General features: G+C 38.7%; 1 protein-coding gene across 3 annotated transcripts in view; it reads left to right on the top strand.

Annotated features, from left to right (window-relative positions):
- The window catches only part of satb2 (SATB homeobox 2), a 131,656-nt gene that overhangs the window by 22,273 nt on the left and 86,775 nt on the right, over nt 1-22,608 (top strand). For all 3 annotated transcript variants that reach the window (XM_088083724.1, XM_088083723.1, XM_088083725.1), the window contains exons 2-3: nt 1,150-1,406; nt 15,783-15,998. In XM_088083724.1, coding sequence (XP_087939850.1) covers nt 1,150-1,406; nt 15,783-15,998 — 473 coding nt within the window. The remainder of the gene's footprint in view (nt 1-1,149; nt 1,407-15,782; nt 15,999-22,608) is intronic.

Raw genomic sequence — 22,608 nt, 5'->3', positions numbered from 1 at the left:
TCAGTAAATCAAGTTTACTGTGTTATATACCCTGCTGGTTGCAAACTACTCAATTATATTTGTGTTTTCTTAAGCAAAACTGAACTTGGAGATCTCTTAACTACATCACTGGCAAAATCCTCTTTGTGATGATTAAGTCAAGTCAACTTGGTTTACTGAAGTTACAAACACTTACAAAAGAACATTTCACTTAACATTTCACATTTCACGTCATTCACTTAACATTGTTTAGTTTCAAATTTTGAGTAAACTTAACAATTAGATATCAATTTAACATAAATTAGGATTCATAGTTGAATTAACTTTTCTTTTTCAAGGCAAGACAAGTTGATTTGAATCAAACTTGGTTTGCGGAAGTTGCTAAAACTACAAAACATTGATTTAATTAAACGTACCATTTTTAAGTTGCAACAACTTTGCAAAATCAAGTACATAAAACTGAATTCTAAATAAACTTGAAAAATTAGATATAAAGATAAATTGGGAGTAATAGTTATATTTACTTACATTTTTCAAGATAATGAGTTCTTTAGATTATTTTAAGTAAAATCGACTTGTCAGATTTTACAGTGTTAAAGGCCTCTGTATGAAAAAAATAATGTCTTGATGGACTCCTCTATATCACGTCCTATGAGCGAGATCCGTCCCACAAAATGCTTTCATGGGTCCCATTATTTCTTTTTTGACGCCTCCCTCCCTCCTCTCTCTCTCTCTCTCTCTCTCTCTCTCTCTTTGTCTCTCCTCCCTTCTCTCCTCCCTCTATCAGTCAGTGCGCCCGTTGGCACAGGAGCGATTGAAAGTGACACTCTGATTAGGAGCCGGTCCTTTGCGCCGATAAATCCCGCTTTTACTGCAGCTCGCGCGCCGCGGTGTGCTCCTCGGTTGAGTCCGTGTTCGGTGCTTTGTCTCCCGGTTTGTCCTTGCGCTGTTTCTCCTTGGCTGCGTCGCGTTATATTTTGTTTGCGCTTTCTCCGAAGATGAAGCCATGAGTTCAGAGGAGGGCAGATCTGTGCCACAGAGACGCGTTTTGAGCTAAAATAAGCTGACGTAAAAGTGTTTGTTTTTCTGAGAATATCAAGTTGTGCGCGCTCCGGTTCTCCAGGACAGACGCACCGGTGCTCACAAAGTCTCTTCGCCTCTTCTTCACAGACGAGCATCCTCCGGCCACCGCTCCACTCTCTCCGCTTCTTTACGCGCCGTCCCCGCTCCCGCAGCCTCCCGCACCGCCGCTAACTTTTCTCCTCTTTTTGGATCCTCCGCTCCGGTCTCCGACGGGTCCAGATTCTGCAGCGTGATCCGCCGACTTATCCAGGAGCCGAACCACAGCCCAGCCCTGGATTCAATACTCCTGATCAATGGACAGAGCCTCCTCAGCGGCCAGCAGCGCTACAGACACGCCGTAAACAGTGAGTCCACACATACACACACACACACACACACACACACACACACTCTCTCTCTCTCTCACACACACACACACACACACACACACACACACACACACTAACAGTCTCAAAGTGCTGAAAACTCATCTGCACTCCAGATTTAAACTGCCTCTAAATTATAATTACGTGAAAATAAATTTTAAATAACAAAAAAATAAATAAACACCGGATCCAATGGCATTGATCTCACTTAAAACCCAAATTTTACATTTATTTTTACTGTTTCTTTAGTCAGTAAAACTTACGTGACATTCTAATTATTATTATCATTAATATTATTAGTATTATTACTGATTTTGTTGCAAATTATTAGTGTAATTATAAAAAATAATATGTAACGTCCATCCACTTTATTATTACTATAATAGATTATTATTTTCAAATTTAGGATTATTTTCAGCAAATTTTCCATTCTAACAATAATGCATTTATTTTTGTTTGTTGATTATTTTAATTATTACAAATTGTGTCATGTTTGAGCCATGCATGATCAATTTTCAGCGTCTTGGCACTAAAGTAAAATGTATCTCTTTTACTATTTTACAAAATATTAGTTTAGTTTTCAAAATATGCACAAAATGTAGATACGACATTAAAATCAAATATAAGCAATATGTGAATATTGTGAATTTAGTATTTAAGATGATTATTTTTGGCTCCTTTAAATTAAAATAAATTAAAATGAAGTTATTTCGGAGGCTGCGCCGGAAGTGCTTTGATTCATTGCAGAATAATTTAAAGCAAATGTTTGTAACTGCAAGTTATACATGTAGTGTGTGTGTGCGTGTGTGTGTTTGTTTGTAAATCTCAGAAAACGTCTTATAGCGCGTCACAACATAACTTTGTGACTTTTTAACTTTTTAAAAAATAATTAATGAGCCGCCTCAGTGAGAAATGTCACTGACGTTACTGTTTAACACGTGCATAGTTTAAATGACAACACCAGTTTTTGTTCAGTTTATTTTAACACCGCCTCAAACTGCACATCCACCGGTAAACGGGACAGACGATGAATAAATCATACCGAGGGGACACAGAGGTGTCGAACACGCACCGAGTGTTTTCGGCTGCTACAAGGGCCTCTTAACCTCTGCAGCACAGGGGACAGGAAACACTCCGCCACGCAGCAGACACACACTCAGAGAGGCCGAAACGAGTCCGAAATCTGAAGAGATCACTAAACTCGGGTCTACTCGGGGACTGCGGAGAAGTTTTCGGCCTCTGCGTAATCACCAGAAACTGAAGCCAAATGCGTTCAAATGAGAACCAGTCCTCCTGCAGACCGTCATGTCAGAAGCAATTCTCTGCCGTGCACCAAAAACGCACAAATCCAACCCACATCCTCCTGCGCTTTGTTTCTTTTTACAATTAATTATAAATGTAAAATGTTGAATGCAAAGTTGCAGAAAAGTTTTATTTCTTTCCCTCTTTTCGTCTTCTTTGACCTTTTAAAGAAAAAAAGCCACCAAACAGCGTTCACGTTTACTGACTTTTTCCTCGTCAAATTAAACGCGTGTGAAACGCCACACAAATGCCCAAATTTGCACCTAAGCGGGTGAAGTGTGAATGCAGAATGTCTACAATGTGGATTAATATTTTAGAGTATTGTTTTCAGTCATTTTAAGAGTATTTTATAATTAAATTACGCCTAATAATTGATTAACACATAATTGGCAGCGCCGTGACGCGCTATCAGCCAAATGTGCGCCACTGTGCCATTTCCTCTTTCCCAGCAGCCGTCCATCAAACCAGAAAAATAACATTAGAAAAAAAATCACCTTTTTTTGAGCTAACCGCGAGGAGAAACGGATTCGTCTCAGCTGCGGTGATGGGAGACTTTCTGCAGGTTTTCTGGCCTCCCTGTCTGCTTAAAGTTTGCTCACATGTTCAAATAGTTGACGGGCCGCGCAGACTCTGTCAGGAGAGGGGGGGGGGGTGTTAATGTGTAAAGTATCAAAAAATAGTGGGAAACTCATATTTTCTTTGGCTCTGAGCTGCAGAGGCATCACAGTTTTCACTCATAGATGCGCGAATTATTTATGGTCTGTAATTTCATGCATATAAGGAAGACACCCCCCCCCTTTTTTGGCGTTTTTTAGCTTCACTTTGCAACATTTGGGGAGGGACAAATATAAAACAACAATTTGGTCCTCCCCCAGGAAATTTAGAGCATTTTGGTGATTTTGATATGCATCAATTTATGGTGGAAATGTCTTAATTTTTTGCTAAATAAGATACCTAATTTTCTTATTAGGGGAGCAAATGTGAAATATGGGAGTTTGAGGACATTTTGACATCAAACACTTCATTTTCTGCTTTCTGGTGGTGGTGGTGGTGGGGGGGGCATGTTTGTATGATGAAAATGTCTTTAATTTTGTCAAAATAAAAGTGAAGTGGGGGAGTTTGAGGTCCTCCTCGAGGAAATTTTAAGTGTCAAACACTTATTTTCCTTTATTATGGTAGATTTTTCTGCATCAGTTCATAGTAGAAACGTCTTAAATTAGGCGAAAATTAAAGACCTCTGCTACTCAAATATGACATGGGGGGAGTTTGGGGTCCTCCCCAAGTAAATTATGAGCCTCAGACACTAAATTTTCTGCATTTTGGTGGATTTTTCTGCATCGATTTATGATGAAAATGACTTTAATTTCTTTGTTTCTCCCATGTTTTTATTTCTTGGAAAAACACACATTTGTGTAGATTTTTTCCTCTCGATATTCATCCTTCCCTGAAATCTGCATGTTTAGCTTTTTCAGTATTTTCTTGTAATTCTGGAGTCATTTATTTCTCATTTATTGTAACTTCTTGAAGGTCTTTGTGGTCTGATAATTAAAATCATGTTTATTGCCAAGTAGGTTTTCACAGTTTGGTGCTTACAAAAAAACATATTAAGAGAGAATAAAAATGACGCGAAGAACAGTCAAAAGCATAATTATAGTCATGAATAACAAAGTTTGTTAATTAATTTGCAGTAAAAAAAAGCCCAATGATGTGACTTTAAATCGTCCATTTCCGCGTTTCTCCGTGCTTCCTGTCTGTCTGTGTGAACTCGGCTGTCTGTTCACACGTAATATGGGTGTGTCCGCGCTATTAAACTGCAGATTAGATAGTGGAGAAGCTCTGCGGGCACTAATGATGCTCGCCTCTCCGGCTGTGGGCATCACTCACAGATCTGTGTAACGTCTCCTGCTCGGCCCGCCGCAGATTTCATACATTTTGATGCTAAATTCAGAAAGTGAGAAAACTCTTGCGTGTGGACGCTGTGTGTTTCCCACTCTGGTGAGGCTGCGGTGGACTGGTTTGGCATCAGTGTGTGTTGCTGTAAAGTTTTTTCTTGCTCCGCCTGTTTAAATATCTGACAATATAAGAGGAACACCTTATGATGTGAGTCAGGAGAAGTTGCATCACGTCTCTCTGGGCTGCGGCGTGTGGCGTTATTTTGCACTCCTCACACTCTTCGTCGTCCTGGCTGTGAGTCAGTGTGTGGTCCCTGGAAGTGTTAAAGCAGAGAGTCTGTGTAGCGTGCTGGCTGTGGTTTGTGCGGCTTAGTGTGTGTGTGTGTGTGTGTGTGTGTGTGTATGAGTGTGTTTAAGCATGCATCCTCTAGCTGGAAGGGCGAGGCTATAAATGCTCGCCGTTAACTCTTCATCCCGTATTATCAAATGAGATGTTTACGAGGGAGCCAAACATGTTTGCCAGGAGGCCTTCGTCTCTCCCCTCCTCTCGCCCTGGTTATTTTCCTCTCTGAGTGTGTGTGTGTGTGTGTGTGTGTGTGTGTGTGTGTGTGTGTGTGTGTGTGTGTGTGAGAGTGTGAGAAAGCCCGAGGACCCTCTCCACAGCTCCAAATAAGTTGTGTGTTTTCTCTAAAAGGTCTGCCCCCCCTCACACCAGCTCTCCCCACATCACAGCAGCACATCTGACGGCCATAAATTCCACAATAATGTAACATTCAATCATTTCTCATAAACAGCCACATGAAAACCTTTTTTTTTTTTGGTTTTGTTTTCAGACTTAGAAAACAAACAAATTCTGATATTTTTTTCATCTGCTTCCTCTTGTTTTTTTCACATCCGTCCCTCCCTGTGCATACATGCAGTTTGACAGCAGGGCTTTTAGTATCCTCCTCCTCCTCGCTGCCTTCTTTTTTATCTGTGCTGCAGAGCCAAGCATTAACCAATAGCTTGATAACGCTGCTATAAAAGTGGATCTCGCACGGGAAGAACGGCTGTATCTGGAGATTTTCCTAAGCAGGTGACGCCTCTGCCGTTCTCCCCTGCTATCAGTGCTAATAATGCCCTCATAGGTCACTCTGTGTGTGTGTGTGTGTGTGTGTGTGTGTGTGTGGTTTGCATGTTAAAGGTGTCGTCATTAGCAGACACTAACAGTAAAAGAGATAGCGGAGCGAGCCGAGGCGGTGTGGCCCTCGAGCTCTGCGGTGTAAGAGGTTAGTCGTATTTCTCAGTGACACTTTGAGATCCATTAGTTTCATACGTTGACAGATTGAACGTGTTACCCTGCTGCTCGCATGATTGCGTTCACTTTTCACCCACAATTATCCCCGTTTTATACTTTTAAATCAGAGTGTTTGAGTCTCTGCTCTCTGTTTCTTGTGCACTTATCTCAATGGGAGGACAGTGAAGTGTGTGTGTGTGTGTGTGTGTGTGTGTGTGTGTGTGTCTGGTTTCTCTTTTCTTGCATCGACTCAGGGAGCAGTTTTTATTCGACCTGTTGTTCTCGTTAAGAGAAACATTTTCAACCCAAACCCTTTGTTTCTGTGTTTTTGTGTCTAACGTGCTCAGATGGTCCATTTCTCAAGTCAGGAAATCGTCGTTCTGACTTTTGGTTCGTCGTGATGCAGAAACAACATGCAAAGAAGTTGTGTTGGATTTTGTTGCTCTCCACAATCATCACAATACTGGAATTTCTATCTTTGATGCAATAGCTTAAAATATCTTTTTTTGACAGCATAGTGAAAAATTGACTTTGGGTGCATAAAATTTAGATTTGCATTAAAAGAGAAATGTAATAATAACATGAGTGAAACTGAGAATGCACAAACTTCCTGCAGTTACTGCATTCACTTGTTGTTGCTCTCTACTGTTATGCATCAAATATTGTATAAAATATCCATAAAATATGCCACCTAGTCATCAGTTTACTTAATGATAACCCTTTGAAACCTGAGCAAACTGGATTCAGTTATTTCAAACGCATGGGAAGAAGGCGATGAGCATCTTAAAAAGAAGTTACCAAAACAAAACAAGTTTGCAAGAAATTAGTAAAAGTTACAAAAAATTACTTTAAAATAAGCAACAATAATAGAAAAATTAAACAAGAAAATTGCCCTAAGAAAGTGCTAAAAAAAGAAAAGAAAAAGAAAAAAAATAATTTAAATGTATTTCTGTCTGTAACATTATTTTAAACATATTTATTATTATAAAAATAGTTTCTGGACATTTTTCCTCAGTTTTTGATAATATGTAATTGTGATTTTGTTCCAGACTTTTTGCTGCACAAGAACCTCTAAACCTGCTAAAATATTGCTGTAACTGACTTCTTATCTGCGTCAGTGTGGTTACAACCTAATACCATATTAACAATATGCAATATGAGAACTAATGAAAAGTTTATTAACCGTCAACGAGACGTTTTCTTTCGTCTGTCATGTTTTTGTGTATATGACCTCAAAGTTTGAAAGTCGTGTACTAAAATTTTCTGACTTTTTGAGTTGCTGTTGCGACCTGAGGGAGCGTTCATGTGTGTTTTCAGTTTTTCCGACACCACACGAATGCATCGTGAGTTTTGACGTTGGTCCAGTATTGACGGATTAAGCGGAATATTAGTTTCACGTTCCTCTTGTAGGATAATAAAGTTTACTCTGACTTTGACTATGAGAGCGCTGCAGCCGTGAAACTTGGCACGTTCACGCCGTTCGTTTACATCCACCACAAGTGTTTGTTTTTGCTGCTGACAGGCTCAGACTGTTGTTGCCAGTTTTTCATTCATTCTTTGTCTCTAGTCGTTTGTCCTCTTAAAGGTCCCAGCTGTCATTGGGCAAGAGGCGGGGCACACCCTGGACAGATTGGAGACTACTGCAGATTATTGCAGGTTATTGCAAGTGTCTGATAATATTACGGAAATGATCCCCACAGAGAAATGAAGTGTTTTTTTCTTCACCTTTCGCTGGTCTCGCTCGAGGAGAAGTTTTGTTCTGAAATCTCACTGACTCTTTCACATTTTCAGCTAATTCATCAACGTTAAATAATTTAAGATTGACTTTACACATGTGGCTGTGATTGACATTTTACAGAACGCAGTGCAAGCTGCAAAAATTAAATTAGAACAATCAGTGAAGTGTGCAAACAACCATAAATCATTGTTTTCCGTTTCTCAACTTATGTTTAATCCTCTTCTTATTATCTCAGCTATCTCAGTTAAAACTGTGTGTACGCTGCTCTGATGACACTTTCCTCCTTTAGAGATGCCATTTTATGTTTGGGAAAAGGCGCATGTTATGTTTTTGTGTGTTTTATGCGTCTGATCTCAGATTCTGGGGGCCCGATCTCTGCTGGAAACTCAGTTAAAAACAGCAGCTTTTCACGCCACGAGCCCAAATCACAACCGATTTTGTTGTTTCTGGTCTTGGAAACTTTGAGACGATGTTGAAAAAATGTAATCGCACGAATGCAAGACTTTGTTACATACAGTCACAGAGAGGATTAAGCGAATGATAGAAATGTAAATGTTTTGTCTCTCTGAAGGGACATAATGTTGTCAGACACTTAGAAAATCAATCAGTGGCAAAAATAAGCTCTTTAGTGGACGAAAATCGATGGTGTGAACCTGAGTGATTTCGTTGCTGCTTGTTTCGCGGCGCTCTCGCTCATTACAGGACCAGTTTTTAAATAAATCTGTCTCCATTGGACGCAAAAACATGGGGCCCGAGCTGAAAAACGCTGAAGTTTCCCTTTAAATCTTTACATTTTTGCACGTCTTGCTTCATCAGAGGCTGAACATAAAAAAACAGCTGAATGCGTTTTTTTGTCCAAACTTTAATTTCAGTGTTGCAGAAATAAAAGCACGAGACAGAGTGATGGAGGTAAAAATAAACTTTAAAAAAAGATTAAACGACAGAAAGATTTTTCTTTAAAAAAGCAGCTTTCATGGGCCGTCGCTGTAGCTCCCACGTTGAACCCGTCATTACACCGTACGTCTCTCAGATGGACGGGACTACCAATCAGTGTTTGTCAGCCGTCTGATTTGTAGAGTTTAGACTGGCTTTGAATTACACGTTAGCCTCAGTTTGTGTGTGTTTACGTCTTTGAGCTGGACATATTGTTTATAGGTGTGTTTGTTGTCGTGTCCCACTCTTCTATTTCTTTGGGTGTGTCTGCATTTTTTGCTGTGCAATCTTGTCTTTGGCCCTCGGTGTGTATTTGTTATGTCTAGAACGTGTAATAATGTGGAATTTGATAGCGGCTTATCGTGGAAAACACGAGGTTTCCCTGTATCAAACACAATGCGGGACAAACAGAGCAGAGAGGGCTTTTATTTCTTTTATATCGGAAAGTCTCAGAGCAGAAATACTTTACCCAGTGAGCAAATTGGTTTGATTTCTATCAAAAAAATGGAGAGGAGGCAACATCAGCTTAGCAAGAGATGGCTCAGAAATGTGCAAAAAATGGTGAAAAAGTTACAAGAAAAAAGTGAAAAATGTAAAAAAAAATAAATAAATAAAAAAAAACCAGCAAAAAAAGAGAAGAAAAAGTTGCTTAAATAGTGAAAAAAGTACAAAACGGCAAAAAAAAGAGAACAAAAATAAACAAGAAAAATGACTTAAAAGGGCTGAAAATATATGTATTTACTTCATATATTTATTATATTTTTCTGTAACATAATTTTAAATATAAATTATGCTAATTTAAAGTATAGTTTTAAGGACTTTTTCCCTATTTTATTTAGATAATTTTCTAAGGTTCAAAAGGGTCAGTTAGCTTGTGAAAGGTGTCTAAACGCAGCAAAAGAAAACTGATGTTGATTCAATTTATAAAGGGTTAAAGATCGGATTGCATCATTCTTAAAAAGAAAACGAGTGACGAAGATTCGGCAGCGTTTTTTCTCTCATTGCAGTTTCTCTGAGACGTTTGACAGTTGACCAGAGAGGCAGTAAATTGGGAAATGTGTCACGACCTCGTCTTATCAAAAAGACATTAAATTTGTTCCCCGTCTCCATAGCAGATTGGTCTTATCGCGCCTTTATTAACTGCTCTGACTATCACACGCCTTATCGAACAATGCAGCACAGATGGATTTAGGATGCAGACGATAACACTCACAGTGTTTGATATCAGTCCTCATTTAATGTGCTGAACATCGTCACACCGTTAAAGACGATGTTTAGAACAAAAGGTTATTGCTCAACACGCCCGTAATAATTGCATAAAATAGATTAGCAGTTATTGGTCTGTGACTGTGGGCACGTCCACACCCAAATTACTATATACACGTCTCTCAGCTTTAATGTAGAGATACTCAACTTAAGGCCTGCGGGCCAAATCTGGCCCCCGATTGGGTGCCATGTGGCCCCCCGATCATTTTTAGAAATGTTTTAAAATCCAAGAAACGACTGAAAATCCAAGAAATCTGAAAAGCCCAGAGACATCCTAGAATCATAGAAATGTCCCAAAATCATAGAAATGTACTAAAATCCAAGAAATTGCCTAAAATGCTAGAAACGTCCTAAAATCTTAGAAATGTTTCAAAATCCTTGAGATTTCCTAAAATCTAAGAAATGTTCTAAAATTCAAGTAATATCCTTAAAATCCTAGAAATGTCCTAAATCTTAAAAACATCCTAAAATCCTAGAAATGTCCAAAACACACCTCAGAAACTGAGCCAAGCTTGTTGAGTTTTCCGGGTTTTAATTGTTTACAGTGAAAACAAAGAGAACGAAACGATGAGACGAAGTAAAAAGCAGAGATGTGAGAGGTGTTCAGGTTTTAGTCACTCCCACATATTTCTGTGCAAATCTGCATTTTGGTTCTCTGATTAATAACTGCATACTTCCGTTATTCATAACTATATATGACACAACACTTAAGTGCTGAAATACGACACCAGTTACAGGTTTGATTTGAGTTCAGCGACCTTTAAACTAACAGAAGCTCTTTGACCGTAAACTGAATGACACAGTTAGGGACCGTGTGTCAGTGATGGGAGCGGCGAATGAGTACACGAGCACTCGTTCTGCAGGAAATGTACCAGCGACTGATTGAAAATAACAATATTAGAAGAGCTGCAGCTAATGATTATATCCATTTTTGCTTTCAGTTATTGTCTTGATTAATCGTTTGATGTTTTCGTACCAAAAGCTGTGAATTTAGTTTCACAGACGCAGAAAATCTTAATATTTAAGAAGTTTGAACTGACAAGTGTTTGATCAAAAAATGACAAATGATTATTCGTGCAAAACAGTTAAATCGACTCTAAGAAATTAGGTCATGTTTAAGCTAAAGTGGTGAAAATATTGCAAATATAGTGTTCACTCAAACTGATCTTTTTCGGGAGCTAAAATACGTTTTGCTGCTGCTGTTAGTCCACAGCTGTGCATAGTTCAGCTTCTGTGTTGGTAGATTTGGTTTTTTTGAAAGGTGTCATCAAAGCAACAAAGTACAAAAAATAAACACAGCAGATTCATTAGATGGGTTATGATGGAATATATTTTTAAAAATTTAAAAATAAAAACAGATAAAAGTTTGCAGATTTTTTAACCTTTTGGTGCACGCTTTGATGTAACTGTAGGGCATTTTTTATTTGTTTATAGCAGCATCTTCTTCTGGGTGCCGACAGGAGAAGTTACAGCAATGAGCAACTTAACAAAAAAAAAAAGACAAAAAATAGTAAAAAGATACAAGAAAATAACATGAAATGAGCTAATGAAAAAAATTAAAAAGAGAAAAAGAAAATGACCCAAAAAACAATTTTAAAAACATATAAGTATTCTGTAACTTCATTTAAAATACATAATTATAATAATAAAAAAACTATAGTCCTGTGGACATTTTCCTCTATTTAAAAAAATTTCTATTAAATTTCTCTTTTTTTGCTTTAATTTCTTGCTCATTGTCTTTTTTTTTAAGTTTTCAGAACAGATGAGCTCACTTTTTACACATTTAAATTGTTAAAGGGGTCTGAATGCAGCCCAACAAAAACTGTTGTTCATCCAGGTTTCAGACACTTAACATGTGACCACAGGCGACCCGGCGATGATTCGACTCGGTGATACTCGCTGTTGTTGAGGAGAGACGTGTTATCTGAGCGAGGGAAACACGGTGTTTTTTATCTCCGGGGTCAAATGAAATGTAATAGAAGCAGGATGTTTTCGGAGATTAGGTGATGTTGGGAAACTGTCGGAGTTTAGATGGTGAGATGTCGGCGAGGACAGGTCGTGATAGGGATCGTCAGCAGCGGAGGAGCTGCAGCGGGTTCAGACCTGTCTGTGATAAACAGATTCTCTGGAGGATTATTTTAACCCTTTAGGGTCCGCTTTAATATTACACACACTCGTATTGCTCAAAATCAAGCTTTAGAAAATATTACACATTCATATTATTTTCTGCTTAAATCTTTAACCTGCATTAGTCCTAGCCATAAATATCAAATAGGTATTAATTTTAAGAATTTTAACCCTTTAAATGCCAGGTTTTTGTTATGACGTCAGTATGTTTTAATATAAAAAAAAGAAATATTTTCAACATGCAATATAGTTTTTTTTAATGATCACAGCCTTTGATATGTCAATTATTAGCAGCAACATTAATTTTTATAAGTATTTTGTGCAGTGTCAAATACTCACTCATATCACCCTGCACGCAAAATATTATACGCTAATATGATTTTCTACTTTCTTTGAGTTTATTTTTTAAACCAGCGTCAGTCCTAATCATATTTTTTTTTAATTCAGTATTTTTTTTACAATTAAGAGGAATGATTTTCAGTATACTGCATGCTAAATTACTATCATCACAGTCTGGGATATGTCAGTGATCAGCAGCTGCATTGACTGTGACAGGTCACCTAGTGGAAACAGCATGTATTTTCTCCATATGCCAAATATGGTCAAAATGACCTCATCAGGTGGAAAATAGTCAAAATAACAAATTCCAAGTTAAAAGCCCAGAATGACACCCAGAAATAATACAAGTCCTGTTTTTCTGCTCTGATGGCTGTGGGATCAAAAATGTCAGTTTGAATGGGTTTCAATGGAGCATTTTTTGACCTTAACAGTATAAATGCAACAATTTTATTTATCTTAGATGTATTTTAGGAGCTGAGCTGCAAATTCCAACATTAAACAAAAATACAGTCTTACCAAAATGTTTTCCATATGCATGAACACAGAAAAAATGAGTCTCTGAGGGTTAAATAAGAAGATGAGCTCCAGTCTGTCGCTTCCTCCTGCAGGTAGAGTCGCACTTATCTTCTCACTGAGGAGCAGCTGTGGACGTAAACTGCAGCTGACAGCAGTGAATTCCTCCGTGTCTTCTCCGTCTTTATTGGAGCTACAACATTGTCAGCGGTTAGATTTATTTGCAAAGCCCCTCTTTTTTCTCAGGGAGCCCTCACACTGTGAATCACAGCCACTGTGCTCACATTCAAACCCTTCGCTTTGCACTCAGCGTAACTCTCTCAACTCGTTTTCTTTTTTTAAAAAATCTTATTAAACTCTGCCACTGGCATTTTTTAGGGGCCTCTTTGCCTCCCACACTTTTTAATCACGCCAAAGCTAATGTTTTTAATTTATTATACATTTTGAAATTTCGCCCGGGCTCTTAATACTTGTCAGATTGAGAGTTTTTTTCTGTTTGTGGTGGATGTTTTTTTTCAGCTGTTGTGAAGGTAGAGAGGAGCGAGGCGGAGAGACACCACCACACAAAATCTTTTGTTCAGAGTTACGACAGCTGCAGCAGTAAAAAAAAAAAAAAAAGCTGCAGAAATATTAAAAAGCGAGGGAGGAGGGGGTGCATTTTCTAATCAAGCGCTGTGGAAAATGCCACACTCAAACAATAACCATGGATTCTCCCTCATTTGTTCTGCAGGATTGCTGGCCAATGTCACTCAGAACAGAGACCCTCTGTGTTTTTCCACTCCCAAATCTGCCTCGCTAACTTCATTTCCATACTTCTCTCCCTCTCTTCGCCGTTTTTTTTCCACGGACACTTTCTCATCTCCTCTCCTCTTGGAGGGTCACACATGCTGGCAGATATTGTCCAGGGGCTCGTATGTAAATAAAAGCGGGTCCATTTGGCGTGAGCGAGCTGGCTGCTCCCTCACACGTTGGCGCGTGTCCCCCGTCTGGCCTGGCAGCGTTTCTAATGGCATTACCCCGTATTAGACGTTTGGCCGTCGCTCCCTTATCAGGGGACGCCGGCCCACGAGGCTCTCATGAATGTGTGTGTGTACGTGATGTATATGTACTCATACATATTAAACGCAAACACACGAGTGAGCCGGCGCTGCGTTTACAGTCCCAACAAACACTGAGGAGGGACTCTGTCTGTCGTCTTCTTCTCTTTCTGTTTGTATCCGCTTCAATTCTTTAATTAAGTCAAACAAACTTGCCATTTTTTTGCCACTTAAAGGGATAGTTTGGATTTTTTTGAACAAAATGTTTATTCAAAGTTGACTAATACATTGTTATTTTCTCAGAAAAAAGAACGGATGAGAAAAAAATAACTCGTCACAGTTCGGCAAACCAACAAACAAGTTGCTTGCATCCAATGGAGCTGCTCGCGATTGGTCGGATGGGTGTTTTGGCGGGAACTCTCCCACCGTGGATATCTTTGCACAGACTCTGGCTCCGATAGATGTCACCAGCGCAAGATTGCAGCGGCTTTATCCGAAATATTTTAGCTTCACTTAAACATAGTGTGGGTAAGTCGGGGAGCGTAATTTTTTTTGCAATAAACAGGAGTTTTCTCAAAACTGACATGTTTCCATTAGGTGTATTTTGTATTCGCAGTTTCAGTTTGAGGGTTATGGAAACTCGCCTCATGATGAGTCAGTAGAGGATCAACACTCGGTGCTAAGCGCTGAGCTCCTGCTCGTTTGTAAAGTTTTTCTTACATTAGAAAACTCCAACTATAAAATTAAAGGATGTTTGCAGCCTTGAGCAGCAACTATAAACTCAGAAAAAAAAAAAGTTATTGTGCCGACTGCCGGCAAAGTCTGACCTTCATTTGTGGTTCCCAGAAGTACACTGCATAAAAATTTTTTAAAAATTGTCTCAGTCGACTGAGGGTTTCTGACTGATGGTTCGAGCCTCCAACTGTTCTTATGTGGGATTTGTTTTTTGGCGAGAATTCAAGCACACGTCCCCCTACACGTTTGACATTGATCCATTTTCTGCTTCATCAGCTGTTTGCCTTCTTCAGATACAGTATTCACTAAACAACAAGGCATTTTTGTGTTATTTTATATACAATACTGATAAGAATACAGGTGTGAACAATTCTGCTCCTGTTTTTTATATATACTTTTATTTTTTATTATTTTTTCCAAACAGGCATATAATAAGGGAGGTTTGATTATACTCTTTCTGGGTTTTTTTTTTTTTTTTTGCCCTGCTTATGATGACTTTAGAAATGTACTTTTTACTAAAATGTCGTTGTTTATGCCGACGTTTTTGGTTGGATGTTCAGGAAAAACTTGAGTTAGGCTTGAGGAAGGGAACATTTATTTTGTTGCAAATTTTCTCGCTCTAGCTCAGGAATAAAGGCAGAATATTTAATTTTTAATCCCTAATAAACAACCACAAAAGACAGATAAAAGCTACAACATCAGGTGATCAGGTGTAACAGTCTCATTTCTCCTAATATTTATCTCCCTTCTCTTTTTGTAGTCTAAGAGAAAAAGTCATTTTTTCCATCTAATGAATGAAATTAACTATGTTGATAAGAAGGACAGTAGTTTGGGGAGGTGCTCTGCAGCCAGCGTTTTGTAATTGTTTTTTTTTTTGTTGATAGCCGCCATAAAGATCTTAAGAAGGTACGCGTCCTTCTTACTGAGCTCTTTCGGAACAATTCCAGGGTACAAAAAGGTGAAGGACAAAACAATTTTCACGTCCAGAATCCACCAGAAGGTCTGATCTGCCAAACCGATCCACACGCCCTCCAGCAATTCTGCTCTTTCCCTCAAATTTAAGAAAAAACAAAGGAACATGTTGGTGAATGCAGGCCGATGTTGGTTTTGGTCCAAAGAATATCACCCAACTTAACCGAACGCTATTCGCCAGTTTCTACCCCTCAAAAAATCAGTTTCCCTTCCCTTTTCTTCCAGACTCGTTCTCTCTGGCTGGAGCTCCTCTGGGGATCTGGAGGAGGATGGAGCGAGGAGGGGAGAGTCCCATCACCCAGGACAGTCCTGAGCGAAGGGGAGGCAGCCCGGACCTCAGCGGCCTCCCGCCGCCGGGGAAGAAGGGTCGTCTGGAGCTCAACGGGAGCCCCACTGGACCGCGGATACGCCACAACGGAGCCCCACAGAGACCCCTGGGAGGTAAGCACCGTCAGCTGCTAGCTGTCGACTGAGCCTGCATGAAAACCGTGTGCAGATTTTGACTTTCGCATTGAGTCCCTTTTTAACGATGGTCAATATGAAATCTGAAAGAAATTCGTTCATCAGTTGTGATGCTGAAATATTTGCAGGCGGTCACAATTTTATTAAAACCTAAATCGACATCAGTTTTGTTGTGCTGCCATCAGACACCTCCCAAAAGCTATAAAACCCTTTAAAACTCAAGAATTTTTTTCTAAAACATGGGAAAAAAAGACAATAACCTACTTGATAAGAAATGTCCTACATATTGCAAAAATGGTAAAAGGTGAAAAGAACATTACCCCAAAATTTAGTTTTAAATATTAGTTTAAAGTTTACTATATTTATACATTTTTGCACTTTTAATTTTTTTTAAATGAAAATATTTTATATATATATATATATATTTTAACCGTTTTTCATCTTATTTTCTGGTAATTTTTTTGTAAATTTTTCACGATGTTTTTGCTCATTTTTGGGCCATGTCTTGTAAACTTGCTCATTGCCTTCCTCATGTTTTTTTTAAAGAAATCAAACCAATTTTCTCTGGTTACAAATGGTTAATCAACACTTCTCTTAAAATGTGGTTAGTAACTAAAACAGAAATCTTAGAAATAAGTAAATAATAATGATCCAAATCGCACACATGATCAGACTCCTGCTGAAATAGAGCGAGCTGGATGACGACATCTCACAGCAGCTGTTGGCGTTTCAGGTGTCAGAGGTTTTTGCAGACAGCTCGTGGCTCTGCAGCGAGCCACATCCCGACCACGAGCGGAGTTTGGCTCGGAGCGCCGTGCTGTCGTGTGGCAGCGCTGCCGGGAGAACCCGAGCTGTTTCTGCTGTTAATCTATAAGTCTGGAGGGAACTGTATAACACAGGCTTACCAAATAAAGGAGATTGCTCCATATAAACAAGATTTATACAACTCACTCTGGTTTATCGATCCTGCATTCATTGTGAAAGTTGCTTTTTGTTTATGTGCGTGTGTGTGTGCGTGTGTGTGTGTGCGTGTGTGTGTGTGTGTGTGTGTGTGCGTGCTTGTACATCCATTGGGGTTTCTGTTGCCATATGTTTGCAGAAATATCTCAGCTGATCTCTTTACATTTTTCTCTCACGTTTCATAAATTCAGAGAGAAATCATCTCTACGTTTGTTTGGCAGTATCACGAATATATGATGATTCTTTTTTTGTGGCGATATGCCGGCTTTCAGCGAGTTGCTATTGGACCTTCCTCTGGTTGACGTATTACGTCACATAGACATGTTTGCAAATGGCAACAACATGGATAAATTTTCAGCGCTTAACATTTCCTACTTATTTTGGTTCCTTTGTCTTGTTTTGTTTCCTTTTTCTTCTTCTTTTTTCTGCCAATTTATGTTTTTCGATTTCCCGGTCAAAGCCCGGCGTGGGGACTTTGGAGCATATTCAGAACGCCGAAGCCAGTTCAGGTCCAGCTGAGGCGTATATCGACCCCCAGCGTCATTATCTGAGTGTGTCCAACTTCGAGAAATTCAGCTCAGTTCTGACTAACATGTTTATGTGTATTTTAAAAGTCCAGTTTTAGTCAGACTAACACAGGAATGAGACGTTTTCTAACATCATGTAAACACCTTGATTGTCGTGTTAAACGTCACGCCTCTTTTGCTTCCACTATGCTGGCATGCTGTCTGAAATCACGCACTGGAGCGGGACAATGCCGCTGCTGTTCGATTCTTTGTAAATGCGCCATCGTCGCATTTTCAGTTAAGTACGACTCACAGTGCTCTTACCCGTCTGCTGAGACTACAGACTCATTTTGCAGATATCCGAATATATATGATTTATTTCTATGTATGAATGAGGCCTGAAGTCAAACTGAGAATGTCTAACTTCATGTGTTTTGTTTTTCCTGCTTAAAATTTCATTAAAATTATCCAATCTGTGCCACATGAGAGGAAAACACCAGAACTGGGGAAATCACAGTGGAGTAAAAGTGAAAGTTGACAAAATTTGACAAAAATCAAGTTAAGTACAGATATTCCCCCCAAAAATACTTAAGAACTTCAACAAAGTAATGTTACTTGTTACATAACATCACTGGCACTGGACCACTTACATCCTACTTCCCTTTATACAAACCTGTAGAGCTTTAATGAAAGATGATTTGTCCAAAATAACCCAATAATAATAATGATAATGATAATAATATAACTTTATTTATGTAGCACCTTTAAAAACAATAGTTTACAAAGTGCTTTGACAGACAAAGCAAAGGCATGAAAAGCATAGACATCAACAAACAGTCAAATCAAGAGGCAAAAACAAAACGTGTTAACAGAAGGTCAACACGATTAAAGCAAATAAAAGTGATAACGCAAATCTAAAACGGCAGTTAAAGTCCAGAATTAATTAATTTTTTAGAAAATTAGAGAATAAAAGCAATAAAAGATAATAAAAATAATATAAGAAGACGACCTAAATTTCAGTGTCTTACACCTGGAAACCTTGTAAATTGATCCTTGAATATTTCTGCAGAACTTTGGGCCGTTTTGCTCGAATCAGAGTTACGTTTTTGTGGGTTTGAACGTTTCCGCTGCACAGTGTGAGTTTCTGTAAAGATGGACCCGTCTGTGGTTTTGGAAAGCGTTAAAGAGGTTAACAAATCAACGTGGAGCTCGGCGTCGACCGCAGAGAGGAGAAGAGGCGACGTGTTGAAGTGAGAGAACGGCTGAAAGTTTAAATGTAAAGACGGTGTGAGAAAAAGTGGCGAGGCGTCGAGGGGAGGGACGCAGAGAGGAAGGAGGAAGGGGTTTCCTGCGCTCAGCGGATGGTTGGTCTGTAATAATGACGGGTTGTCTTTGAAGACAGGAAACTCGACGTGTCTCCTCCAAACCACACCGCTGCCACGAGGAGGGGGCCACACACACACACACACAGATTTACACACACACACCATATGTCCACATTCAAACTGTGACACCCAACAAACGCTGCCAAAACACACACCCACTTACACTCCACACACACACATTTCTTATTTTAATATGGCCGTTCACTCATCCCCGTACATATTAGAGGGATTAGAGGTTTGAGGCGACGTCACATCATCCAAACCAGATCACAGAGTCCGCGGCGAATCACAGGACACTGGATATAAGAGAAGACAGACCGAGGAGGAGACAGACCGAGGAGGAGAGCGAGATACAGAGGGAGAGAGGGAGAGAGGGAGAGGAGCCGGTCGGAGGGAGCTGCTCCGTGTTGACAGTTATATTTCCCTGTTGGGGGAAATTCACTTACTTGAATTGGCACAGAGCTCCAGTGTGTAATTCACTCCATGAGAGCCTGGAGGACTGGGAGCCGAGTGATTAATGAGGAGGAAATAGAAATATAGGAATTGACTGATTAAAACAACGGGTGGGATGGATCTGTGTGAGGTGGAGAAGGAGGAGGAGGGGGGGGTTAATGCTGAATGCACCTCATGCAGGAGTGTGTGTGTGTGTGTGTGTTTGGTATTGTGTGGTATCCATGCGGTGAAACACACTTGCCGTGCCCCGTATTATTAGTGCTGGGACGCTGCCTAATGCGCTCTCTCCATCATTTCTTCAGAGAGCTTTAATTAATTGCCAGTTGACAGGTGGCCCAAAACCAAAAGCCTTTTAGGAAAAAGGGGTCAGATTGGAGAGGAAGGATTGATATTAGTGCGCGGAGCCAAGAGGACACGCTCGGATGCCGGGAATCTGACACCAGATAACTGAAAAGACTGAGCACGAACAAGTGCTCGTCACGATTTATTGGGGAGGAAATATTGGCAGAAATCAGAATCAGAATCAGCTTTATCGGCGAACACAAAGAAGGAATTTGACTTCAGTTAGCTTTGCTCTCAATGTACAGCAAATTAAACATTAAATGTAAAAGGAAAATAAAAAAGAACATAAGTGTAATATGATACAAGTGTTTTCTTTTGTGTCACCTGCAAGAAGTTCAAAATGCACACATTCATAAAAACATCAGACTTTTACTGATATTTTAACTGTTTGTAAGGTTTTTTTTTAATTAATTTATTTTATTATGTCTCTTTTTTCCTTTACAATGTCTTTGTCTTCGTTTTCAGTACTTTTTCTAAGGCCTATTATAATGTGATGTATAGAGCCCGACCAATATTGGATTTTTGAGACCGATTTTATAGTGGAAAAATTCACCGATTACCGATATGGAGACCGATATAGTGAATTTTTGAGCTGGAATGAAAACAGGTAATTTCTATGTGGATTGTGATTTTACACTGATATGATTCTGCAAAAGTACTCAGAAGTCTGTTTTCTTAAACAAACAACTTTTATTTAACAATTTACTTATATAACATTACACACAAACGAAAATAAAGAGTAAATAAAAATAAATAAAAATCAGTGCTGTGTGTGCTTCAGCTTCAGTCTTCACTGACCTTTCAAATAAAGAATATAAAAATAAAATTACAAAAACTTGTAACCACAGCAGTTACAAGCCCCTCCGGGATAAGCAACACTCAGCAACTACTTTCTTTCACAGGAATTTATTGCATTTATGAATATTTAATATGTATCTTTTGCTAGGTTTTATCATCCATTTGTGGCTTTAGTATGCTGCTTTTTTTTGTTCGTTTTTTTTAACGAAATTAAAATTTTTGAATTTTATTAATTCATTCTTTTTTTTTTAAATTTAATAATTTTTTAAATGTATTTAATTTGATTTTTTAATTTAATATGTTGTTGCTATGTTATTTGCATTTTATTTTATTGTTGCCATGTTTTTATCGTTGCTTTTCTGAAAAGAAAGGTCATCTGAAAACCTAAAAAACAATCTAGAACGACAGATGTTCACCTTCAGTGCAACATCGACTGTCGGCATGTTGCGTCAGCGACCGCAGTCTGCTGGGATAAAGACTTTTTAACTAACTCAACTTCAAGTGCAACTTTTTGGTGGAAACAGAGGCGACGTGAGGCGGCGCTGCAGCCGCTAGTTTTCTGATGTCGGTTTGTCTGGACCTGAAGGGAAAGAGAAGCTCTTGGAGTGAGTTTGTTGAGTTTGACTTTTCAGTTTTTCTAGCTTTACATTCAGTTTTGTTTGCTTAAAACAAACCAAACCGTCACCACAGTGGTGAGTCATTTCTGTAAAGACGGCAAACAAATTGAGATGATCTCATCACTCATTTGGGCTGTTTTAAAGGAAACAACAGCAACCTTAATTTGTCCTTTATTTGGGAGGTCGACATGCAAACTCGCGGCCTGCAAAAGAATCGAACTGAGACACATTTCAAAGATCCTCTGGCTTTACTTGAATTTGTTTCCGTTAATAATTTTTAAGAAGCTTTGATTTCCACATGTGTTGCTGTGAGGAGGTTTAAAAAACGACGCAAAAACTGAAAGTATGTCAAGGTCTGTGTGTGTGTGTGTGTGTGTGTGTGTGTGTGTGTGTGTGTGTGAGTGTGTGTGTGTGTGTGTGTGTGTGTGTGTGTGTGTGTGTGTGTGTGTGTGTGTGTGTGTGTGTGTGTGTTCGTGCGCGTGTGTGTCTGCTTCATGCAAACTGTTCAAGTCTTCCAGGGAGTATCTGGTTTGGTTTTCACCTGGCCTTAATTTGCATCTTTGAGGAAGACTCAGTATTATGTTAACTCATATAGCTCTATATTCATATTTTTAATAACTGCATTAACATTAGTATTTGGCATCATTTTTGCTTTGAATCTCCCCGTTTTCAGGTTTGTTGGATGTTAAAGTTTAGTCTGTTATTAATACTCTAATGACAGCTGTTGTTCGCAGGTGTTCGGTGTATTTGTATAATTTTTGCATATCTGTTAGTGGAGCCATTATTATGACTGTCTATCTAATAGGCCGTTAGATTAAACGCCTGGAAATGTTCGGCAGAGAGAGAACAGCACTGTTCAAGGGTTTTTGCAGACATGAAAAAAAAATGGAAAAGTCATGGAATTTGCAAACAGCAATTTCCAGGCCTAGAGACATTTTGGAAAACTAAAAACACCCTGCGATTTTTGGAAAATTAATGGAATTGACTTTCATAGACTGTGTTCAAGAACCATCAGAAATGTGAAACTCCAACAATATTTCCTGTTTTTACAGTTTCTGGCTGTCATAAATGGTGTCATTTTTGGTGGTTTAAAAACAAACAAAAAACAAACAAACCCAGAAGAAATTGTAAAAGCAGAAATTATCGTGTCTTTAGAATTTGCAAAAAAATAAAATAAAATAAAATAAAAATAATGGTCATTTTTTTAATTTAATTATTTGCAAAAAAAAAAAAAAAAGAAAAAATATCATTTTTTTCATAAAAGATCAACAAAAATTAATATATTTTTTTTAATTTTAAAAAGAAAGAAAACATGCCATAAATAAATAGTAAAATAAATACAAAATACAGCTATTTCAAGTTTCATGCCCTCCCCAGTGCTTAAAAAGTTAATTGACATGACTCCCCCTTTTTGCACCACCCTTTTCCCTCTCGTAAATAATGAACAGTCCCTTAGTTATGTTTAACTATTTAGTTCTAATCCTGTTCTGAATTCATCATTTTAAATAATATATATTTTTGAAAAAAG

Source organism: Plectropomus leopardus, chromosome 10 (genome assembly GCF_026936395.1).
Source record: "Plectropomus leopardus strain MGB_pleo_1.0 chromosome 10, ASM2693639v1, whole genome shotgun sequence".
NCBI lineage: Eukaryota > Metazoa > Chordata > Actinopteri > Perciformes > Serranidae > Plectropomus > Plectropomus leopardus.
This window is presented reverse-complemented; position numbering and strand designations above follow the sequence as displayed.